Source organism: Topomyia yanbarensis, chromosome 2 (genome assembly GCF_030247195.1).
Source record: "Topomyia yanbarensis strain Yona2022 chromosome 2, ASM3024719v1, whole genome shotgun sequence".
Classification (NCBI taxonomy): domain Eukaryota; kingdom Metazoa; phylum Arthropoda; class Insecta; order Diptera; family Culicidae; genus Topomyia; species Topomyia yanbarensis.
The window spans coordinates 164,665,764-164,690,201 of record NC_080671.1 but is presented as its reverse complement, the minus strand read 5'-3'; the positions used below and the strand labels follow the sequence as shown (position 1 = coordinate 164,690,201).

Sequence of the window (24,438 nt, the reverse complement as noted above, 5' to 3'; positions counted from 1 at the left end):
AACACCGAAAGCAGGATCTGCTAACTCAACATCTCGTGGAATCGGCCAACCGATTGTGTCGATGTTAACCGTTGGTAAATTTACCGTCACCTTCGGAAGCACCAAAAAACTCATCGCCCGAGAGAAATCAGTAACTCGTGACAACACTGTGGCCTGTATACGCTGCTTTACCTTGCTAGTCCGTTGACCAATCCCTAATATCGAGATGTCCACCTTATCTCGATCCACCTTTAGACGTTGACTCAATCGCTCCGAAATGAAATTGCTCTCTGAACCTGAGTCGAGTAGAGCCCGTGCTGGGTACTGAGTGCCACCATCATCCTCGATGATGACCACCGCTGTAGCCAACAAAACCTGCGACGAGTGTCGATGTACTGATCCAACTAACGAAACTTCAGTGGCTGCCATGTTAGCCACTTGCGAGGAGGAGGAGGGTGTAGCGATAGAACTACTTGAATTGTCTTGTGAAACGGAAGTATTGGAACCTTGACTACCAGCTGTATCCTTGGGCTTTTCATTCCTCCCAGCACGGAAGCAAACCAATGTATGGTGACGTCCTTTACAATGGCGACAGGAATATTTTGATTGGCAATCCTTCGCATGATGCCCATGGCGGAAACAGTTGCGACAGAGTGAGTTGTTGCGCAACAACACATCTCTCTCTGAAACCGGCATTTCTTGGAATTTACCGCACTGATATAGTGGATGGCTACTCTTGCACGCTACGCAGTTTGCTTGAACCGTGTTGAAACTATTTTTAACTGCAAAGGGTTTCGGCTTCAACGGAGGTTGTGATTGCTGGACACCCCTAGTGTCCACGGCCCTTGAAGGTAACGCCTCCAAAATTTGAATCCTCCGATGAAGAAAATCCGTCAAATCATTTAGCGAATCTTGATCCTTATTCGATGAGTGCTCCTCCCAGCCTCTTCGCGTGATCGGGTCGAGACGTGCAGAAAGTAAATTTACCAATAGAAGATCCTTATAATCATGCGGCTGCACAATTTGATCCAGTGTTTGAACTACCCTTTGGAAGCCTTCCAATAGGGAGTGGAGATCAGCAACGGATTCCCTTGTTAGTGCTGGTAGTTTGAAGAGCGATTGGACCTGACGCTTCTTCAATTGTTTACTGTTATTATAGCGTTTTAACAGCATTTCCCAAGCCACCTGGTAATTAGCTCGAGTGATTTGTAGCGGTTCGATCAAGCTTTTAGGTTCACCCTGAAGGCATCCTTTTAGGTAGTGAAATTTCTCCACCTCTGGTAAATCCGCCTTCCAGTGTATAAGTGAGGTGAAGAGATCCCGGAATCCTAGCCATTCGTCAATGTCGCCGTTGAACGTCTGCAGCTTTATTTGAGGCAGCCGCACATGGTCCATTGTGCTATGCACCGACGTATCACCGACCCGTATCGATTGTTCCATGGCTGGTGCCTCTTGTCTTTCTTTGGCCATATCCACAAGAAACGATTTTGCCCTGTAGTATCGATCGCTGAAGTCCAACCTTTCATCCTCGTAGTCATCACCCTTTGCTGCATAGTCGTCGTGAGATTTCAACTCTATAAGGGTGTCGCTGAATTTTTCCCACAGTTCGTCGAGTTTTTCCAGTCGCACTTCAATCTGGGTAGTAGTTGTATTTTCCTTGAAGTCTTCGACGAAACGATAAATATCGTCAAAGGAAGATTGGACATCCTTCAGCTTGGTAACGAGCAACTTCAACGATGGAGACTTCTTCGTGCTGGATGCGGCAGGAGGCATGGTCCTTATTTCACTCAGGAAACCGGTAAATGAGAGATGATTTCAGTGCAATACCCTGTGAACGGCCCTAGCTTCGCTAGGCATATACTATCTGCAGCACTGACCTTACAGGAACTATAGATGCGCCCCAGAGCGTTAAAATGCCAAACTACAAGCAATGCAATGACGTCACACTAACTCCATGCAGATGTAACACTTGGTGCACGATGTATAACCAGCCAATGTGCGAGGACAGAGGAGAGGAAGCGAGTATGTAGTATCAAAGAGAATGCCAGCGACGGCTGGACATATACTGTGGTCACTCACCACGAAAAACAATAGAAGATTCGAAGTTCCAAAATATTCCGATGAAAGATGACAACCAATAATTGTGAATGCACAACCGTGCTGCAGTTATGCTCAGGGATCAGTATGGTACAGTCGAAAGTACGAAAATTCAATCACCAAATGTGTATTTATCTGATGCCTAGACAACGGTGGGCATATACTGTGCATTTACTAACCTGGAGAAAAATATGTTGGGGCTCCCAGGTCTTAGCATGCATAAACGTCTTCAGGATGCCGATGAAACCAGCAACAATACTCTCAGCATATATCGACGAACCGATATGGGACACGCGCCCATCAAACTCCAGATGTAGTAATAAAGTTGTAATCCACATGCAGCCTTCCTTCCGTTGTTGCAGACCGGAGCATCCCCCGTGATGAGATTAGGTTGCAGTGGTCCAGATATCGAAAGATGGCATTAGTTTTGTAACAAGAAAGCTTCGACCGGATATACACCTGAACATGTAATATTTACCTGGAAGAACAGGTTGATTCTCCTGTTCAGGGTCCAATCGGCGTAGAAAATCCAATCGAATATCCGAAATCCACCGCAACGAAGGAGTTTTCACTAGCAGCTACCGTCCGTCACTACTTTCCAAATTTTAATGTTCACCGACGTCAAATTGCAGCAGCACTATGATGTGTTGTTCCTCCAAAATTGATCATGCACTATCTCCATCCAATAGATGCCAAGCCGTAAAAGGACGCCAAGCCGCAAAATGACGCCAAGCGCGCGGTGTAATTGAAGTCCAATTGTCCGAAGGTACAATGTCCGTAATAATGGGCGCTATTTAATTGTTCGGCGTGTCGATGGCTCCATATACCCGGATACAATAGCGGTACGAGATGAATAGGACAAAGTATCCACGCGTCCAATGCCCCTAGCATCGACGGCGTCTTTCCAAGGTCCGACCGAATTGGATCCGGTTCGAAGGACCAGAATGATGGGTTCCTGAGTCTTCGGCTTACCAGTGTCTTCGATAGCGATAGCGTGGACCAAACTCAGCATCCCAACATCGAATAAATATGTTTCCCCGAAACAGTGGAATCCAACCGGCTTCACAGTTACGCCAGCACACGCCAAGACTTCTCCGATTGTAAATCACAAAACTTTAATACGCACCATAGTTTATTGCACATCAACAATTATAATTTAGCTTATCCGAAAAAGAATATTTATTCTTAAAATAACACAATCGAACATTTATTGTAAACTACATGTCTTAATCCTAATGATAATTTAATGCCCACGAGCGGGCCGCACGGTGTTACTTCGGCGCGATTTAGCTGGACACTAACTCACAGCATCGCAAGACCGATCTTTATCAGTCCGTTCGGGATCGAAGCGGCAGCATGTGTTAGTGTAATCAGCAGAATTCTCCTTATCTTGCTAATCTCTCGGAGAGTCCGACAGATTATTGATGACATCGCCGCTTCTCATCACTGGTTCGTTCTGTATCAAGGGCACCGGACGATCGATGCCGTATTGTTTAGGATGTCTAGACGGGTAAGGCAGAACAATGCACTGTTTTAAAACTGTCTGCACCAGGGATGTAGTTGAAGGCAGGTCGCAGACATGAAGTAAACAATAAAAATAATAAACAATTAATACTAAGATCGATCCCGTATGCGCGACTTGCCATTGCGCATGGAGATCCGTTTTCGTGTCGGGGAAATATTTGTATCCACGTTAACTGTATCATGATGTCATTCATTTCTCTGTCGTCACCGCTGACCAACACTTGCTTGTTACATGTAGAACACTTAATGCACTCACAATTTGTTTTTGTTTCTCACTCTCGAAAGGGTTTCAAATTTTTCCATCGCGCATGGCTACTACGATGCATCTCCCAACTGCCAATAACTTTCCCTCATTATGAAACCTTTTCCCGAAAAGTTGACGCATCGTCGGCTCCCCTGGGCATTGAAAATGTCCAAAAATTATTAATTTTCAACTGCCAACAATGGGTCATTCAATAGGTATTTATTTCTAAATAATTGAAAGTTAACCGCTTCAACTTAAACTCCAATAAACGGGAAAGTAACGCAAAATGTATCGCGATAACCGCCGATGAATTATCGACGATGACGATAAATTATCGTTAACGGAGTTTCCGATGACGTTGACGGGTGGTTAACGTTATCGAGGATGACGATGAATTATCGATGAACAACCCTGCTCACAACACGAAGACCGTTGCAAATACCAAACCAACGGCGTACACGCAAACAAAGCGAAAAGCAAGCATGACTGTATTTAAATGCTAAGATGTGTACCGATTCCGAGTTAAATACAGGCAACAGGTGCTTACCACGCAAGCAATTTAGCGGTTGCGGTTTTATGACGTATTCTGTAGTTAGCTTAGGTTAAACCCAGATACGACCGATTATACCTGGACCAACGGTTTTTAGTGATGGCACAACCTTTCTATATGAAAATGGTCAAAAATGACAATATGGGCCCTTTTTACCCACCAAAAATGTATCATAATTGTTGGTTGAAAATAAAATTATTGAACTTACAACCCTACGTGTATCTTTCCTACGTCTCTTCGATTAAGTCCCCGTCATTACATTTGCACTTTTCTTTCATTGCAGATTGAATTCCTGAAATTTTGCGTATGGCATTTGGCGACAGCGAATGGATTGTTGATGCCGGGAAACGTAAATATGGGAGTGTGCCAGTATCAGAAAGAGTTGTACGCTTTCAACATACCCGAACCTGCGGTATTTTTCAACGAGGATCCAGATATGTAAGTTATACTGCGCTTTATCGATCCTAGATTTAGACGTTGCAATTCCATGAGACATGCATTATATGTAGGTATCTCATTAACAAAAACAAATACATTTGTCAATGGTAAGGTGCCCGATCATTCGAACGAATTCTAATTGGTTCCATAGATTTTTTATTGTATTTTTTATGCCAAAATGCATTTTTCGATAATTGAAAATTAACACTTGCTTCCGATTTCTATTTGAGTTTTACAAAATAAATAGATGTGTGTGTGTTTCTGGTGATACAATAGTGGTTTTAGAGTAGGTATGTCAAAATAGCGCATGGTATTTGGCTTAACCAAAGACTGCATATCAAGAAGACTGGCAACTCTGTCCACAATCTGGAGACAGTAACAGCAATGCCACTTGCGGGTAAAGGTGGTACTTCCCATACTGATGCGCACACACATATACACTTTTACATAAAGCTTCCTACCTTCCTCCAATAGAGGCGCTGTAACCTGTGTCGCTTCTCGTTTGTATGGGGGAAGGAAAGAGGTATCAGTCTTCTTAATATGTAGTCTTCGGCTTGACACAAGTGAATTGAACGAACGTTATTTGGGCATCGCTCAATTTTTGTACTCGTATGTACGAACACCTCTATTTGCTTATTCGAAAATTACTGAACAGTTACCGATTCTACGACATAGATCCTCGATTACTGCCCGATACAATGATATTCAACTTGCCTGGCTTGACGTGGTGTGCGGCAAGTAATTGATTTCAAGAATTGGATACCGAACAATGTGCACTTATCATTATCGCCAGCTGTATATTAGAAGTCTACAGTAGCGCCCCTCTTCGACATACATTGGAGCCGACAGCATACACTGATAAAAATCCGAACGTTAATAGAATTAACATTCACTGCTTTATTTTTTCGATATTTTGATTTTACGCGAAACGCTGAAAATATTGTTAAAATCGACACCAAATCGTTTATTTTCAAAAACTACCATAAAATATTATTATTATTATTATATAAAACTGCGAATATCTCAAAATAACCAATACAAGGTCGGTTCAAGTTAATTTCAAGCAAGCTCGAAAAAATAGTTTCGAGAAAAACGTGTTTAAAGTATTTAGTAAATTTGCGATAGAATTGAAAATTTAAACATTTAGATATTTTGATAGCATCCAAATTGTTTGGTTTCATCTGCGAGGAATGTGGTTTTTTGATATTCCGGGAAATGGTTTTCCGGGAAATTATACATTCCGGGAAACGGTTTTCGGGAAATAGTACATTCCGGGAAGTGGTTTTCCGGGAACTGGTGCATTCCGCGAAAAAGATTTCCGGGAAGTGGTATTCCGGGAAATGACATACAACCGTCCACCGCAGTTGGATTATTACTCGTGATTTGGATTTTTACTAGTTTTTCACAACATTTTGCTTGGGTAGTACGCTGTTGAATATAAACTGGGACGAAAATCTTAACAACAATGACGTGAACGATGCAGCAATGTCGTTTTCTAATATTCTTCATTATGCTAGGGTTGCCACCCCTCCGGGTTTGATCCGGAGACTCCGGTTTTCGGGAGCGATCTCCGGGTCTCCGGGTTTCACATCAATTTCTCCGGGTTTGGTAGGAAGAAAAATAATTTCATTTTTTTGGAATTAATTGATTCTTTACAAAATATTTAAAAAGTCTAAGTTAACTATTACTCGTTCAGTTTTTTTCGACTATCCTTCGTTTCAAGGTGGCGACGATAAGTTTCACAAATATTGCTGATTTCTTTCACAAAGCAATGAATATGAAAAACAAATCAAATTTACTACAAATTAAGGAAAGTAATATTTCGCTATATGTAAATGTAGCATCCTACTAAGTCGCTCAAAATGATGCAAAAAAGTCATTTTGCTGCAATTTTACCAAATCACTTCACTGTTAGTAGTGCTTATCACCCGCTGCACCAAGGTATGGTAGATTTATCCAACTGACTAGGTCAACAACAAACGAGTTCTTCTCGTGTTGTTGCTACTCCTGCAGCAACCCTTAACTGTTGGCTAGGGAGGTGAGTTTTGCCCCTTTGTGGTGACCTCTGGTGATGAATAACCGACACCACATAGTGATTCCCATATGATGCCGCAGCCTCCTTTGCTCTCCTTTTCCTGTTAGTTATGGAGGAGAGCAATGCTCGTTCCACTTATCCTCCACAGCGAAAGTAGCAGATGTTTTTGTATTCTTGGCACTTAGTCGGGGAAGTGAAATACTACAGATTAAACCGACAAACCGTTCATATTTGTGAAATTTATTACTACGTTACAGTAAAGCTATAAATTTACTGTAACGTAGTAATAAAAAGCGATTTAAGTGCTCTAAAATGCAGAGCAATCGCTTTGACTCCAATTTATGCATAGTTCCACTCAAAATCCACCACCCTACAGGTCTGTGAAAATCTCCGGGTCAAAGCCTCTCCAGAGGTGGTAACCCTATCATTACCTAATCGATCGGCATGTACCAAAACGAACAATTAGCGCCAATACACATTCTCCCTGGCAATCAACTGTCACAAAGCAATTAAAACATTGTCAAACAACAGCATTTGAAAAATTCTCGAAACATAAGACACTAGGATTATGAAACCATTACTTTCAACTCAATCACGAGTACAACAGTAAAGCAGACATGCCTTCTCCAGACACCTGCGAAGAAGCGTCAACGAAAATCTAAGTATGTGAAAGAGCGGCGAAAAAATTGTATGTCATTGAATGGAGTTTGCAGCACCGCCACTAAGCAACTCTGCCAAAAGCTTTCAGACGAATTTTCCAGCGTTTTTTTCGTCGAGCGTCTTACAGCACAAAAAGTCGCTGGTGCTGTGAATCTCACTCCTTCTTTCGGACCCATCAACCGGATTTGCGTCGATACTACACCTATTCTTGCAGCAAACTCCAAGCTGAACGTATATAGTTCTCCGAGCCCAGATAGTACATGCTCGATTTTTGTGGGCTTCTTGAATCACTTCAACGAGTTTTCAAGTTTTCTCTCGCTACTGGAATATGTACTTCCTGTAGAAAAGGGCCCACATGTTTCCAGTCCACAACAAGGGAAACAAATCGAAAATCGATAATTGCACTACATCGCAGATGATCAATGAGATGGTTTTATGCCTAAACGATCGATAACGACCCACCTGCACTCCCTCACAACGTATGTACTCGATGGATTTGGCGATGCAATTTACAAGATCTATCCGCGACCTTCGACGAAATCAACCATGATATCTCAATAGCCAAGCTATACAAACTCGGTATTCTCGAACAACTTATTTACTGTTTTCGTTCCTATCTAGATGAAAGGCAACTCCAAATCACCATTGACGAATATTTGCACACTTTCTCGCTACATCTCGAAAAAAAACGCGAATATCAAACTACAAGGCTTTTCCTTAGCTGACAATATGAAGATTTTTCGACGAGTACGCCTTTCAATCGATTCCGAATCTCTTCAAAGTGAACGTAATATGATCTAAACAAAATGGTTCACAACCCGAGCAAATGCTTCATCGTCAGGTTCGCGCGGAAACGCCATCCGATCCAGTTTAACTGCCGTTTGTTTCATTCGAGCATATCTAGACACTCTCACAACGATCTCGGAGTCATCTTGGATTCGACAGTAACGCCCCAACCACATACTTCATACATTGGCATGAAGACAGTTGCGGTTCATTTTCCGGATAGCATAAACTTTAGGGACTTATACTGTCTTAAAACATGGAATGCGTAACACCAGAACGGAATTTAAAAAACCAAGGCTGACCAATGTCGGCTTGGCTTTTCGACATTCCCCATGACGAAACAGATTCCAACTGCCGAGCGACGAAAACCATTGTCATTGAACACACCTCTATACACTCAGCATCCGAGTGGACTGCTCCCGAGCCCTATTCGTTTTGAACTTATTGTCTGTCAGAGTACATTACTCTAAAATTTTCGAACGCCAGGATCTTCAAACCCACATTTGAACTCTACGTAATAATTCTGTTCTACGACTACCTTTCAAAAGAGCCAAACTTGGTAGCAAGAGTGCTGTTACTGGATTTCAGCGAGTTTTCAACAGATTTGCCACCGCACTTAACCTTGACGAGAAATACGATAAAAGTTAAGTTTTTGTCTGTCCTTAAATGCAACAAGTCTATGTAACCATCTGTGGGGTTAAGGGGTCTGTTGATGTAGATAAAACAGATAAACAAATAGGAATTCAATAGCTGGAAGTGAAAACAGTACTCCCAAAATATTCCAGAAAATATCAATATCGTTTCCACATGCAAAAAAAAACTGAACATCTTCTAGCAAAGTTCCAAAACCTTCAATTTACTAGGGACATGGTAGATCGCTAAAAATCAACAAACAACCAACTCGTACAGACTCAAACAAACTGAACAACCTACTATGAAAGCGAGAACCCCGAAGATCACTACATCTAACAAAAACCATACAGCCATAAAACATACACCACACCCTTACAACCGGTGGGTTGACCGGAAAAAATAGGTGAGTCGATACAACACGTGGAAACGAATAAAATGACGGGTTCGATGTTGAGTGCCAAAGAACGACGGATAAGGGAAACCAGGCCGATATGAGCGATACGATGAGCTGAGAGCGGCCGAGAAAAATTACATTGACGTTTAGAAGCTTAAGCACGATAAGGCACTCGCTGGTGCAGAGAAAAATTTTGCCAGGAACTAGACCTTCATACGAAACTCTATGTAAAGAATGATCTAGTTTTTTTATGAAAATTGTATTGAAAGTGGATTCTTTTAGTCATCCAACATGAAACATGAATTCAGTGGCCTAAATTAACTGTAAAACATCCAACAAAAACTTGCCCGTAAAAAATACTCAAAGCCAATATTCATAAAGCATGTAACTATAATAAATTAACTTGTTGTTATTGCTATTGTTATTTGTCAGTGTGTAATCGGGCTGTCTCAATAACCAATTTCTGCAACCTACATACATTAACTTACACCATTGCAGCTGTTTGTTATGTGCAATACTTTATGACCACAACTATGACCGCGCACCCGACTTTTCGTGAGCGTTATGGCGGCTCAGAGGTTGTCCTTCCATGTTTCTCAGGAATACATTGCTCGTATACACATCCACACATACAGGCATACATTCATACATACGAATTCAGACAGACATACATGACCGTACGAATCGTGAGCGCGAACAGACTAATATTGTTGTAGGCAGTATTCGTCATCGCTGTGAGAATCGATTCTTAGGCAGCAGGAATGGGACAATACGGAGAAGGGATGCTGGACCTACCTACTCATATCACACCCGTCGATGTGGGTCAATAGAAATCATGGAAAAGTGAGCTTTATCGGTTCGAATATGCAACGTCACCGTTGTGCCGGAGTGTGACGTCGTCGAGAAGAGCATATGGTCTCCGAATGTCCGGAACGACACACAGTGGCTGGATGCCGGACAAAACTTCAATAAGCTATGTTTGAAATATCGATATTTCATATTTTTCTTAAATTACTCGTGTATTAAATAATATATATTCAAAATTTTATTATCATAGAAATGTTTGAAAACAATTTTTCAACAGCAGTTTAAACGTAGCAAAGTCCGAACTTTTTAATGATTTTTAATTCCGAAACCACAATTTCTATACTCACTTCAAATTTATGTTGCTCTTTTGATTTTGGTCCGATTTTCTCACAACTATAGTTTCATTTTATAGAGAAACGAGAGAACTTTGTTTGCGATTATTTTATATTACCTAAGGTTGCTGGTAACTATGACTATTTCATTTAATTATGTTTGAGGTGGTCAGATCAAAAATACTGTTTTCACTAATGTATTCTTTACAATCCGTCGAAACACTTCGCAACGGTCACATATTATACATTCTATGGGAAATGTGGTGACGCAGATCATGACCGACTTAGGGGAAACTCGGCTAAGACGGACACCTTGCGTTTCTCAAACTAAAACTCAACTACAAAATTAAATAAAAAGGTATTGATACGGGATAGATTTCAAATGCGTCTGAAAGCAAAACAATTTGTTTTTTCGACCGCATAGTAATGGATATATATTTTTTTTAGTAGCAGAAAATAACGATTAAAACCTTAAATCGTTGAGCTCGGAAAATATATCTAAGTGGGCATAAGGTGCAGTGTATTTAACGCCTGATTGGCGAAAAATACAGAAACTTTACATAATCATACTAAGTACAAACACATTTTTTTTTAAATTTGCATCATGTTGGGTACGACGGACACAGTACGATAGGAAAGATGGACATATTTCTTACGCCAATACAAAGGAGAAACCTGTCAAATTGCATACCCTTGGGCTAGTTTTGTTATCGCAACATTGTGGTGTACTGACAGAAAACAAAATTTATTAGTTGAGAAGCGTCTCACTCTGCCCTTATCCTATGTCCATCTTTACCACTGCTGCATGTTTATCTTACCCACTCCAGGTGTCCATCTTTCCCATGTTTGAAATTTTATTGGCATAAGTTCTTATATTGATGCAACATGATCTCAAATCACGATTTACGTGCAATTTGCGAGCAAAGCATCCATGGATGAGTCGAATTTGCTATTTAATCTTAAGGTGTCCGTCGTATGCACCGTTCCCCTACAACAGAAATGGCATGTTGAACAGCGAGCAACGCACAGTGGTCTCAAAGAGCAAAAACTCAAGACGTGCTTACAAAAGTAAGAAACGCTAATTATTGCGACTTTCAACCTTCATTTCAGAATTAATAGTAATATATTATATTAGTATAATACTAATGTATTTTATGACGGAATGAGAATATGTTTATATGAGAATGAGTATATAAGACGTTCAAAGAGCTGGCGTTAATACCAACTGCTTGAAGCGAAAAAGGCATCATATATCTAACAAGAAGGATATCAAGAATACGTCAGACAGCCTTAAGACTCCCATCGACATCAGTTTGATCTCCCAAACCGCAACGCGGTTAGTGGCGTGAAAACTGCCGAATAGGACTTGAGAGCAGCTTGAAGCAACATCTTATGTTGCTCCAAATATGTGTGATCCATGACTGACTTGGATAGTTCCGTCGAGGCTAGTTTGCATACATTACATAAGAAGACTCACTGTTCTCCATTCACCCACCATAACAAATTAACTTATTTACAAGAAATCCTGTCCTATGAGCTAGTTTATTAAAGTATGAACACAATTCACAATTGTCCATTCCATTTTCAGGTACTTGTTCAAAATTGTTAAACTCGCCCGCAAGAAAGTACAATTGGTCGCATTTTTGGATATTTTCTACAAGGTACAAAATGCCTACAACTCCAAAAGTATGGACGTTTTCCGTATCAAAGGACCGGTCACGTGCGAACAGGAAGTTCAGACCGAGCTGCACCCGGTCCCGTCGAATATAAACCATCAATATCGTTGGAACATTTGGGATCTGCGCCGGGAAGCAATCGGTCTAACCAATCTCCGAATGAAGCAAACCAGTTCATCGCAAACGACAAAAACTAAGCAGACGCAGGTGTATTTGCCGAAAAACCAAACCACTCAAACAAGAGTCAGCCGCACCACGGAAACCGACCAGCGGCGAATGAGAACCAAAAAAGTAGAAACGACACCATCGCCGTTACAGATTTATTCATTAACTATCGAAGAGCTAAGTACGGCCCCAAGAAGAATTTTTCAAATCAAATAGGATTATGATGATCGAGAGTTGCTTAATATAATAAATTTTTTGCTGATTCTGACATGGTAAAATCAACTCACCTGAAAGATGGCCGACCATATTCCGAACAGTCCCTTATGCCGATCTTTCTGGCCTACATTGCACTTTAGAACATCGGTTAGTCGCAATGGTTTCTTCAGTGAACTGTGGAACTGTAACATGGATAGGCAGGATCTGACATCATTACCAGTTTTATCTGCCAGTGCCAGCATTGAAGTTAAATCAGTTTGAATTTTCTCTTGCTTGGCAATCAAAAGCAACCTACAAAAAATAATTATTTTTAACCAGTAACCATTTAAATTAATACTCGTTTACCTTTCTGCCAATCTCGCCGATTCCGTCGGGGGAAAGTTAACAACAAAAGCCATCTGTCTCAATTGTCTAAGGGCAGGCACATACATATCGTTACAAATGCAAATTATTGGCCTCTTCAATATAAACTTGTCGGTTTTATCTGACTTCCCTTTCTTGGCCACTGTACCGGAGACAAACCGTAGTAGAAAATCTATGGTCGCTATCGGCGCACCGTCAATCTCATCCAGCACAATGCAGTTTGGCCGCTTATCCTTGTTTAGCACTGACTTCATCTGAGTTCCACTTTCCAGTGCAAGTCGAAACGCCTCCGGACTTCGATCATCAGACGCGTTAACCTCTCGCACCACATAACCAGCATGACGTGCGATGGTATGCGCCAAAGTAGTTTTACCTAAACCGGGAGGACCGCAGAGCAAAGCCACCTTCTGCATCGGACGACCGTGCTCGTCTAAATCGGTGTTCAATGCTGATCGATTCTTCCGTTTCCAGCCTCCATTCGATTCGAACCGACCGGTTTTCTTATTGAAACTGTTCAACTGTTTTGAGTCCGTTTTCTGTTTCGGTTCGCGACCAAAGACCACTTTATCCCACAGTTTCAGCCACTGAAGCAAACTACGGTTGGTGGTTTCGTCGGAGAGCAGATCTACGTAGCGATTGGGACGATATTTCTCTACCCATAGGTCGGTGCCCTGATCGGGAACTACTACTCGCACATCGGGATCGGCTTCAATCGCACGAACCGGGGCATCGAGACGCTTGGAAATCTGGAAAGTGATGATAGCGGTCAGCAATGGGTGCTGTATGTATATATCAACACGGAAAACTTGAAAAATGGAATAAGTAGTTACGAAAATAAATCGTGCCTTTCTCCGTTACTCACAATTTCGTTTGCTTCATTCCAAATCCTTTCCTTGGCATCACCCAGTAATCCGTTGTAACCATCCTTGAAGCAGTTTATCTCGGCGATCTCTTTCGACTCGTACTCTTCAGAATGAAATCGAACGTAAACTCGCTCTTTGTCACCACGCACAACAGTCGCGAAAGGCCACCTAAAATAAGCGTTCAAAGGTCAGTAAATTTAGAGCTACGACGAGAACCTCAGATCATACTTGGGATATGAATACGACAGATTCTGCATCTTAAATCGGTGAAGGGCTTCCGCACGGTCCAGACCAGTGGATTTTATCGGATTAACAACTGCCTGAAATCGTTTCCTAGCATCGAGAATTTTTTCAATCAGCTCCAAATCTTTTTCTTCGTCTGTTTTCGTTTTCTTTGTAAGAGCCGGCTGGCAGTAAATGAGCTCATTTCCTTCATCCTCAATATCTTGAATGTCTCCAAAGAGTGCATCTAAACGTCTTTTCCGTGGATTCAGGCCTAGATTTTGAATTTCAACCAATGGATCAACTGCTGCGGTTGCTAGGCTAGGAAATGGAGTAGAAGCAATTTGTGAGAACGCGGGACTTCTTAAGGGACTATCCTCATTAATTTGTGAAAGATGGGGGCTATCCAGTTGGCCACGGCTGTACTGGGAGAAGGAAGTTGATGCACGTGGAGGATCCGTATTATTTTCCTTCGCTTGAGATGCAGCTGGAGTGGCTTCGGTCACTGAAAGACGCGTAGGCTTAGTTAATCGAAAAATGCATAACAAAATACTAGGTATTTACTTTCGAAGCCCATATCATCCATAGCATCGAGCTCATCTCCGTACATCAACTCATATTCTTCCTCTTCCGTTGGATACTGGTCCATTTTTGAAGATAACACTAGACACTGTAGAAACTTATTACAATTAACTAAAACTACTAGTTTATCGTTAATTTTCTATTGGAATAGATTTAAATCAAACAACCGGTCACGAACAACAAAACAGATAACAAACCAATCACACAATCAACGAAAACATTTAGCTGTCATTTTTTCGCGCTTTTTCGTTTGGAATACCAGATTTCGGCATGAACTGAAAACCGCAGGTTGCGACATCTTTCGGAATTCAATTCAAACCTGCGCAATGCAGTATGTGTATATGAATTATCTACTCAAAGGAGGATTCCAATATACATTAACCCTTAAATGCGCAATGTTGTTTTAAAACAACATTGCGAAAACCATCTCAAAATTATCATAGTAACGTATTAAATCTGTCAGACAATTTTCAGAAAATTTGAAAAAAATTGCTTTGCGCCTTTAAGGGTTAATAGAAGTCTAATATTCCTATGAATCGTATGGAAGAACACATTTATCATAAATGTTACTATTTTTAATTCTTAAGGGTAATTTCCACTTTGTTGGGCCATTAAACCAACATTGTTTAAAAAAGATACTTTAAGAAAAGTACATAACATACGCTATTGAAAGTCTGTGTACTGTGTGTAAACGGATTGGCGTAAATAAAAACTATTTTGAATGGGTTATAGTTAAGAGTGATGCAAAGGGCTTGTTTCTCGAAATCACATTCTTCAAGTCTATGGAAGTCCTCCAAAGCGCTATAGTTGAGTGATCGTTGCACATGATCTGAGATGTGCATCTAGAAACAATTTTCAGGTAAGTATAATCTGAGCAAAGCTCAGACAATTTTCTAATAGGGCAAATGATATCAAGTGGGACTATAGAGAAACTGGTCGAGATTGGGACTATTTGAAAAATATAGAACAAGACATTAAAATTAAGTTTTTTTTTAAATTGAATCGCGCTACAAATAATCGTGATTAAGGCCACTAGTTTCAGCTATTCACTCCTACAGGAGCTACTTTTTGTTATTAAGAAAATCTAAATTCGGGGGTTATAGATGCTGCGTTGGAAAAAACTCTAATTTGCTTTTGGCATGCTTTGATAGAATATAGGGTAAATGATATTAAGTGGGACTGTTCAGAATACAACGAAGAAGAGAACACTCTTTGAATCAGCTTGTTAGCAGATCAAAGCTAAAATAATATTTATTGAATTCAATTGTTGTTCAATTATACTAATTTGCACTTACATTACTTGGTGTTCCACTTATTTTCCTTCAGTAACAGATTACTACAGAGTCTGACTTGTCTGTGATAGCTATCTGTGATAATAGGTTAAGTTTTAGCCACATTAGTTTTATATATAATTCGCCGTACCTGTGACTTCTAACCGTACTAACTGCTTGCTTCGAAGTATCAGTAGCAATATCAATTCACTGGATTACTAGGTTAGGTTTTATCTGTAATAACTACCTGTGGCGGAAAGTAATGTGTTAGATACAAATTCACCGTACTTAAATTTACTGCCGTACTACTTATTTGATTTTAACCGTATTAACTCCTTACACTATTGAACCACTTAAACCTTCACTATCCTTTTGATTTAAACTCACTATCCTTTTGATCCAAATTCATTAAATTCACTATCCTTTCGCTACTATCGCTTTAAATCTTTTATCTCCTTTGTTTTTATTTTCTTCCTTCGCCTAGGTGCCAGTTATGACAGATTAGCCTGAGTCTGTTTACTGGCGTGTTGCAAGACGCATCGTTATGGCTGTAGTGGCCAACAACCCAGTGGGGCTGTTCACAACATTTCCCCGGCCCGTAATCCTGGTTCGATGACCGCATCCGGATCAGTGTTACTGTCTCTTATCTCCAGTACAGCCAACTTAGCAGTAGCCCGTTTATACGTTCCCGATCTCGTACGAATCCAAGCTTGCCGTATTCGTCCGTCGCTAGACCCAATAAGTTCCTCGACCACTCCACGTACCCATTGCTTCCGTTTATCTCCTTCAACGACGTAAACAAGATCTCCGACTTCCAATTGTTTCGTCTCATTGAACCACTTCGTTCGTTGATTAAGGGTCGGCAGATATTCCTTAATCCAGCGATTCCACAGCTGTGTTGCCAGCTGCTGCGATCGCTGATAAGCATTCCGCAGCGCTTCTGCCGAATGAGGAGGAGGAGGAGTTAGTTGAGGTTCATTCGGGGACACTCCCCGAAGAAAATGGTTTGGTGTTAACATCTCAGCATCATTTGCCAGCGATACATACGTTAGCGGCCGCGAATTAATCATATCCTCCGCTTCGTTCATTGATGTAAGAAGGATTTCATCGGTCAGTTTCCTTCCATCATCCATCACCTCCAACGCTTCTTTTACCGATCGAACCAGTCTCTCCCAAACGCCCCCCATGTGTGGAGCGGCTGGAGGATTAAAACTCCACTTTACACGAGCGCTGGTAAATTCGTTGGCACACTCCTCACTAATGTTTCTGACCATCTCCTCAAGCTCTCTGCTCGCACCTCTAAAATTAGTTCCATTATCGGAGATGAACTCCAAAGGCGGCCCTCGACGACAAACAAATCTTCGAATAGCCATCAAACATGCTTGCGTGGTGAGGCTGCAGGCCACCTCCAAATGGATTGCCCGTATCACCAGGCAAGTAAACAACACAATCCAGCGTTTTTCCTTACGGCGACCTACCACCACTTCGAATGGACCTAAATAGTCTACACCGACGTAGCTGAATGGACGTTGATATGGGATTAGCCGTTGGATAGGCAAAGGCGCCATCCTTGGAGTATGTGGACGACTACGATTAACTCGACACCAAACACAAGCCTTCGCCACCTTTTGAACGACTCCTCCAATACCGTGAACATAGAATCGCTGTTTTAGTTCATTCTTTACAGTTTCCCGATATCCGTGACCAAATTTCTCATGATAGTGTTGCACAAGCTTTGCTGTCAGAGGATGCTCCTTTGGTAAAATAATCGGAAAACGAAGATCGAAGGGCAGAAATTCTGCGTTTTTCGTCCTGCCTTCCATACGCACCATCCCTTTATCGTCTACAAGAGGAGCTAGTTTATATAACGGACTAGACGTCTCTACAGTTAACCATCTGTCCACCGGATGTTCCCGATTGTGTAACAACACTTTTAGTTCGTCCTCGTACACTTCCGACTGCGCAGCCTTAAAAAGATAGTATTCCGCTTTCTCGTACTCTTCCTGCTTCAAAGGCTTACGCTCCATCATCCAATCTACTTTCTTCAAGTACTTCGCCTGGCTCTTTGTTGCCTTCAGTGTTTCAATTGGACGGCCTTCGATTTTCCGCCGACAGTTGGACACGAATCTATAAACACACGCCATCGTACGCACTAGAATTCGCCACTTTGAGATACGAGATATGTCTAAAAGTGCACACGATAGTGTGACATCATGGACAAGCAAATGCGCTTTCAGTTCTTCGTTGATGTTGGCCGGTATCACGGGCTGCTCTGGCCATTCCATTTCCTTGCGGAACAGAATGTCCGCTCCCTTAAACCAAGAGCTATTTGAATGTAAGCTCGCTCCGCGCTTCCATTTCGTTACTCGATCCGCTTCATTATTTAGCGTCGGAACCCATCGCCAGTCCGATACGCTAGTGTGACTGAGGATATCACCTATGCGAAAGCCCACATACTGTCGGTATCGCCGTTGGTCGGATTTGATCCAAGAAAGGACATTCCGCGAATCTGTCCAGATGAACTGTTGGTTAATTTTCAAGCTATGATTGCGCCGAATAGATTCCGCCAATCGGGCACCTAGCACAGCAGCCTGCAGTTCAAGCCGCGGGATGGTAAGTTGTTTGAGTGGAGCCACCTTGCTTCGACTCATTACTAACGCACAGCAAACCTCCCCATCAATTTCGATCCGAAAGTATGCTACGCAGCCATATGCATTTTCACTCGCATCGGTGAAGACATGCAACTGAAGATTCTCGTACTGATCAGATCGTGCCTCTCCAAAATAACTTCTCGGTACTTGAATTTTGGCGATCTCTGGCAACATTTTAGTCCACTTGGTCCATTTTTCGAACGACAGATCATCAATCAGTTCATCCCATCCACAACCCGTCCTCCACAAGTCCTGCACCAGTATTCTTCCAATTATCGTGAACGGCGATAGGAAACCTAGTGGGTCGAACATGGCCATGACACAACTGAGAACGGCCCTTTTCGTTGGGCGCTCAGCACCAAAGAGCATTGACTGAAAATCCACCCGCGGTGTTGTAGAAAAGGATAAAACGTCTCTATTGGGGTCCCACACAATTCCCAAAACTCTCTCCATTTCTGTTTCCTTATCTTGATGAAAATGTATGGAGTGGTTACAGCATTGCTCGCCCATTGCTTGTAAAAACTCTTTGGAATTGGAAACCCAATTTCGAATTTCAAATCCCCCTTGTAAGTGGATCAGTCTTACCTCGCTTGCTCGCTTAATCGCCTCCTCGACGGTATCCACACTGTCGAAATAGTCATCAACATAGTGTTTTTCGATGATTGCTGCTGCTGCGTCCGGATATTGTTTTTCAAAATTTTCGGCATTCAGATTTTTCACGAACTGCGCAGAACAGGGTGAACAGGTCGAACCAAACGTTGCCACATCCATCACATAAGTCTGCACAGGCTGCGCTGAATCAAACCGGTATAGGAACCGTTGGGCTTGCTTGTCCTTAACCCGGATTCGAAGCTGGTGGTACATTTCTTTGATATCACCACCGAACCCGAAACGTCGTTCTCGAAAACGTTGAATTACGCCAGGAAGACATGTCAGCATATCAGGACCTTTCAACAATTCGGAATTCAGTGAAACTCCATTTACCGACGCAGCCGCATCCCACACCAAACGTAATTTTCCCGGTTTTCGTGGATTCAGTACAACATTTAGCGGGAGATACCAGACACTCGCTGGATCCGTTTCAGAGAGCTCCTTTGCGGTAATTTTGTGTGCGTAGCCCTTTGTCTCGTAGTCTTGTATTTGCTGGTTTACCCTGCGGTGTAGTTCCGGATCTCTCTCCAGTTTTCTTTCTAGCGCCTTCATTCGCCTTTCGGCCATTGGATAACTGTTCGGAAATCGTCGTTGATCCGCCCGCCAAATCAGCCCTGTTTCAAAACGACCATCCACTCGAATCGTTGTTGCTTTCAAGATAGCTCGAGCTCGTTCGTCTTCAACCGACTCTGGTACTACAGCCGAAATACCCGCCTCCTCCAGTACAAACTGGTTTCGCAAGATATCATGTAAATCCTGATTCGTAACAGGTATTACATCGTGCAGATTCATATACGCATCTTGCATTGATGGTTGTTGTTTCACTGGTCCATATACCGTCCAGCCTAGCAGCGACTTCACGCCAATTGGGTCACCCGGTTGCCCTATCCTCGATTCAATGGGAGCAAATAGATGCACATTATCCAGTCCAATCATTAATTTTGGCTCCTCCAGGGTGTAATCCTTCACTGGTATGTCACGCAGATGAGGATAATGCTCAGCGATTTCCTGGAACTTTATACGTTGCTTTGGCAAATCAAGCTGCGTTACTGTACGCACGTTGAGCAATGGCAATTTTTCGGCCGCATCTCTCGCGGACACCGTTAAGTTCACCTTCTTCGATTGATTTTCGTAGCGTTTCACGTTTCCAGTCCAAGTTACAACCAGTGGTTCGGCCTCCCCGCTTATTTTCAGTTGGGTGACTATATCGTCCTCGATTAGAGTCACTGACGAACCTTCATCCAGAAACGCCAGGACGTCCAACATAGTGCTTCCAGCATGTATGGTCACGGGCACCATTCGGAAAATAACGGAACGACTCAAGCGAGAGTGAGTATTGCATTTAGCTTCTACCACCGGCACTGTATTGCTTGCGCGGTGGAGAAGCGGATGATGATTGCCTTGACAATTCATCACATTACAGCGAAGCTTGAAGTTGCAGCGGTTTTTTCCGTGGTTGTTCAAGCATAGAACGCACAAACCGAATCGTTCTGCGACTTTGAAGCGTTCCGAAACACTGAGCTGTTTAAACTCCTCACAAAACCTGATTTTATGTTCTGCTCCTCTGCACAGCCAACAGAGCAATTTGGACTTCCTGTCCGGTGACAACTCCCTTCCATTCGACGTGGAGGTGTGTACATGCATGAACTCCTTCTTTGGTCGCATTTTACTAAAGCGGGGCGGATCTTCCGAATCCACGATTGAAAACTCGCTTACTTCGGACACGTCGGAAACTATACCGGTCATGAAATCCGTAAAGACTCTGAGAGGAGTGCCAATTTTGCTCCGCTTGAAGCGAACCCATTCCAATTTATAGGTTGGAGGAAGTTTGTCTACGATTTCCTGCACCAGCATAGGATTGTTGAGGTGATCAGTCATCTTTGCTGCCTCTAAATGATCACAGAGTTGTTTAACCGTTATACCGAAGTGTATGAACGAGTTTAGCTGGTCTACTCGTGGTGGTTGTGCTCTCCGTACCTTCACAAGCAGACTTTTCAAGAGCTTCTCAGGCTTACCGAATAAATCTCTCAAATCTTTTATGACATCGGGAACTGAATCCGGAAAAATCAGCCGACTTCTCACGGCCTCCAGCGCATCTCCCTGTAGAGAATCCTGCAACCGTTTTAAGTTGTCCAAGTTAGTGAATCCGCACGCCTTTGTGGTGTACTCTAAACTGCTAATGAAGATTGGCCAGACTTCTGGCTCTCCTTTGAATATCGGCAGATGTTTGGATACCGCCTGGCGAGCCGCCAGCTGTGCATTCGTAGGCCCGACCAGTTCGTGCCCCGACCCGTTTCGCCTACGGTTTTTTAGTAGATTCGCGACACGTTCTAGTTCCTCTCTGCTGAAATCACTATCATTTTCCTCAACTTCCTCCGTTTCTTGATTCGCGATTTCTTCCAGTTCCTCCATCAATCTTCCCATTTTAGATAGAGTGCTCGTATGCTTCTTCGAACCGATTTGTTTTCTGGATCCTTTGGGAACGACTCCCTGTGTACCGACCATTGCATCTTCTTGATTTTCCTGAGATTTGCCGTGATCAAACAACCAGTTCTGAATTTTCCTTTCGTACCTTCCTGGCTCTCCTTCGACTGTAGGCAGAAGTTTGGATTCAGTCTGGCGAGCCTTCGTAGACCTGACCGGTTCATGCCCCGACCCGTTTCGCCTAAGACCTCTTATTAGATTCACGAAACGCTCAAGCTCCCCTTTGCTGAAATGATTTTCATCTTCATCCTCCGTTTCTTGGTTGGCGGTTTCTTCTCGTTCCTCCACCGTTCTTCCCTCTATGGATAGAGTGCTCGTAGGCTTCCTTTCAATGACTTGCCCTCTTGATTCTTTGGGATAAGCTCCCCGTGGATCGACTATCGTATCCTCTTGTTTTCCATGTGTTCTGCCTTGTTCGAACAACCAGTTCTGAACTTTCTTTTTGCTCGAAAGCCCTTTCGCCTGACTTCTTTCTTCAAAATCATCACCACCTACAGCTCCATCGTCATCTGCAAATTCCTTGACTGATTCCATTTGCTCCTGAAACTGTTGACGCAACGCCTGTCGTCTTTTTTGAAAAGCTACCTCATCAGCCAAACGCTTTCCCAGCATTTCTCGCTCTTGTTCTAACAGACGGTTTTGGAGCTCCCGCTCCTGCTGTTGTTCCTTATCTAAAAGCTCTTTTTCTTGCTGTAGCCTTTTTTCCTTGAGCACGCGTTCCATCTCCAAGCGTTTCATCCGTAATACGCGATCTTCTGCTAAAGCTCTTTCCTGTAACAACTGCTCTTCTTCCAGCTGCCGTAGCGAAGCATCCAGTGCCGATACTGCACTCCTCACCGATCCTCCTTCACTTCTGGCCCCTGCCCTTTTGGCCGTCTTTTTCGACTGCTTTGGTATGCGCAACTGGTTGCAGCATTTTGCGCAGCTCCAAGGGCTGTCCTTAATATCATCCGAAACTCCAGCACAACGGAAATGAGCCCACATTTGGCAAATATCACACTGCACCATATCATCTACGTCATCTGGGTCCTGGCAGTGCATGCAGTGGTTATTGGTCGAGAAGTCTTCCATCCTTTGAGGGTATCCGAATCGAACAAGTAATCTTTGATTTTGTTCAGAATACAACGAAGAAGAGAACACTCTTTGAATCAGCTTGTTAGCAGATCAAAGCTAAAATAATATTTATTGAATTCAATTGTTGTTCAATTATACTAATTTGCACTTACATTACTTGGTGTTCCACTTATTTTCCTTCAGTAACAGATTACTACAGAGTCTGACTTGTCTGTGATAGCTATCTGTGATAATAGGTTAAGTTTTAGCCACATTAGTTTTATATATAATTCGCCGTACCTGTGACTTCTAACCGTACTAACTGCTTGCTTCGAAGTATCAGTAGCAATATCAATTCACTGGATTACTAGGTTAGGTTTTATCTGTAATAACTACCTGTGGCGGAAAGTAATGTGTTAGATACAAATTCACCGTACTTAAATTTACTGCCGTACTACTTATTTGATTTTAACCGTATTAACTCCTTACACTATTGAACCACTTAAACCTTCACTATCCTTTTGATTTAAACTCACTATCCTTTTGATCCAAATTCATTAAATTCACTATCCTTTCGCTACTATCGCTTTAAATCTTTTATCTCCTTTGTTTTTATTTTCTTCCTTCGCCTAGGTGCCAGTTATGACAGATTAGCCTGAGTCTGTTTACTGGCGTGTTGCAAGACGCATCGTTATGGCTGTAGTGGCCAACAACCCAGTGGGGCTGTTCACAACAGGGACTATAGAAAAATTGATCAAGATTAAGATTATTTGAAAAATATGCGACGCGAGCTATTACAATAAAGTAATGCGCCAAAAACACCACATACTGCAAAATTTACCATATTTCAATCAATCATGATTACATACAGCTAGAAATATTTCTAAAACACCAAATTTTCCTAAATAAAATTACTTCTTTTTCTGATGCATTATGTCGTCTCGAGTGAGCTATGTTAAACAAGTTTGCTTATGATAAAACGCTCGAAAATTGGAGTTTTATATATTGTAATGTTAGCAAACACCAGTACATTTTCATTTAAATAGATTAAAAATACTACGGAAAATGTAATGAATTTTATTTTAGATAAAGTATAATTCAGTTTTTTTTATATTAAATTCATTCCTAGATGACGTATTTTTGGTAGCATTTTGTTATGAAGAAAATCCAAATTCGGGGTTATAGAAGCTGTGTTGGGAAAAAATTCTAAGTTGCTTTTGCCATGTTTTGATAGAATATACTCTCGATATATTTAATAGAAATTTTAGCTTTAAAACGAATTAAATTATTTTCAAATATAGTTTCAGCCGTTTAGGATACCAGGAATTCATTTGAAACATGTTGGAGCTTTTAAAGAGGGCAGAAATTGTAGTCCGGATCAAAATTATTTTAAGTTCCATTCAAGATAAGCACATTCTCACTCATGATCAATATTCTTCAGTCAGTAAATCCGTTATCCTGGCTCCAATCACAGTTTAATTTAAATTTCAACCCACAAAATATCAAAATTATTAGTTTTACCTATCATCTAATACTCCTGGTCACGGCACCAGTGTTGATACTGCAGAAAAAACTACGAATTATCCCACTCAAGATCGTTTACCCTATTTATTGGTCGACCCATAGGCAACAACCGATTCTGATTCAATCGGTTTCGGACAGTATTGAACCAGGGCCTTGCCTCTAACGTTAATTTTTTGGTTCATTGTGGATTCGCCAATAAGTAACTCACGGTCCCTCGAAATGACATTTCGCTGGCGTC

The 24,438-nt window shown here is 42.0% G+C and overlaps 3 protein-coding genes across 3 annotated transcripts in view; 1 reads left to right on the top strand and 2 right to left on the bottom strand.

Moving 5' to 3' along the window:
• Window positions 1-12,587, top strand: part of LOC131682006 (cilia- and flagella-associated protein 206) — a 30,791-nt gene extending 18,204 nt beyond the window's left edge. Inside the window, exons 5-6 of the mRNA XM_058963135.1 lie at window positions 4,678-4,832; window positions 12,068-12,587. Coding sequence (XP_058819118.1) covers window positions 4,678-4,832; window positions 12,068-12,536 — 624 coding nt within the window. The 3' untranslated portion in view covers window positions 12,537-12,587. The remainder of the gene's footprint in view (window positions 1-4,677; window positions 4,833-12,067) is intronic.
• LOC131682005 (chromosome transmission fidelity protein 18 homolog) overlaps window positions 1-14,762 on the bottom strand; it is a 78,242-nt gene extending 63,480 nt beyond the window's left edge. Inside the window, exons 1-5 of the mRNA XM_058963134.1 lie at window positions 14,549-14,762; window positions 13,991-14,489; window positions 13,762-13,930; window positions 12,882-13,645; window positions 12,608-12,827 (exon numbers count right to left, since the gene is read on the bottom strand). Of these exons, the coding sequence (XP_058819117.1) occupies window positions 12,608-12,827; window positions 12,882-13,645; window positions 13,762-13,930; window positions 13,991-14,489; window positions 14,549-14,633 (1,737 nt within the window). The 5' untranslated portion in view covers window positions 14,634-14,762. The remainder of the gene's footprint in view (window positions 1-12,607; window positions 12,828-12,881; window positions 13,646-13,761; window positions 13,931-13,990; window positions 14,490-14,548) is intronic.
• Window positions 14,763-16,415: 1,653 nt separating this feature from the next.
• Window positions 16,416-22,694, bottom strand: LOC131679873 (uncharacterized). The gene has a single exon (XM_058960623.1). The coding sequence runs from the start codon at window positions 22,692-22,694 to the stop codon at window positions 16,416-16,418; it is 6,279 nt and encodes a 2,092-aa protein (XP_058816606.1).
• Window positions 22,695-24,438: the final 1,744 nt, after the last annotated feature.

Excerpts from the sequence above, each read along its gene's own strand:
- LOC131679873 (XM_058960623.1), bottom strand. The coding sequence starts at position 22,694 with ATGGAAGACTTCTCGACCAATAACCACTGCATGCACTGCCAGGACCCA.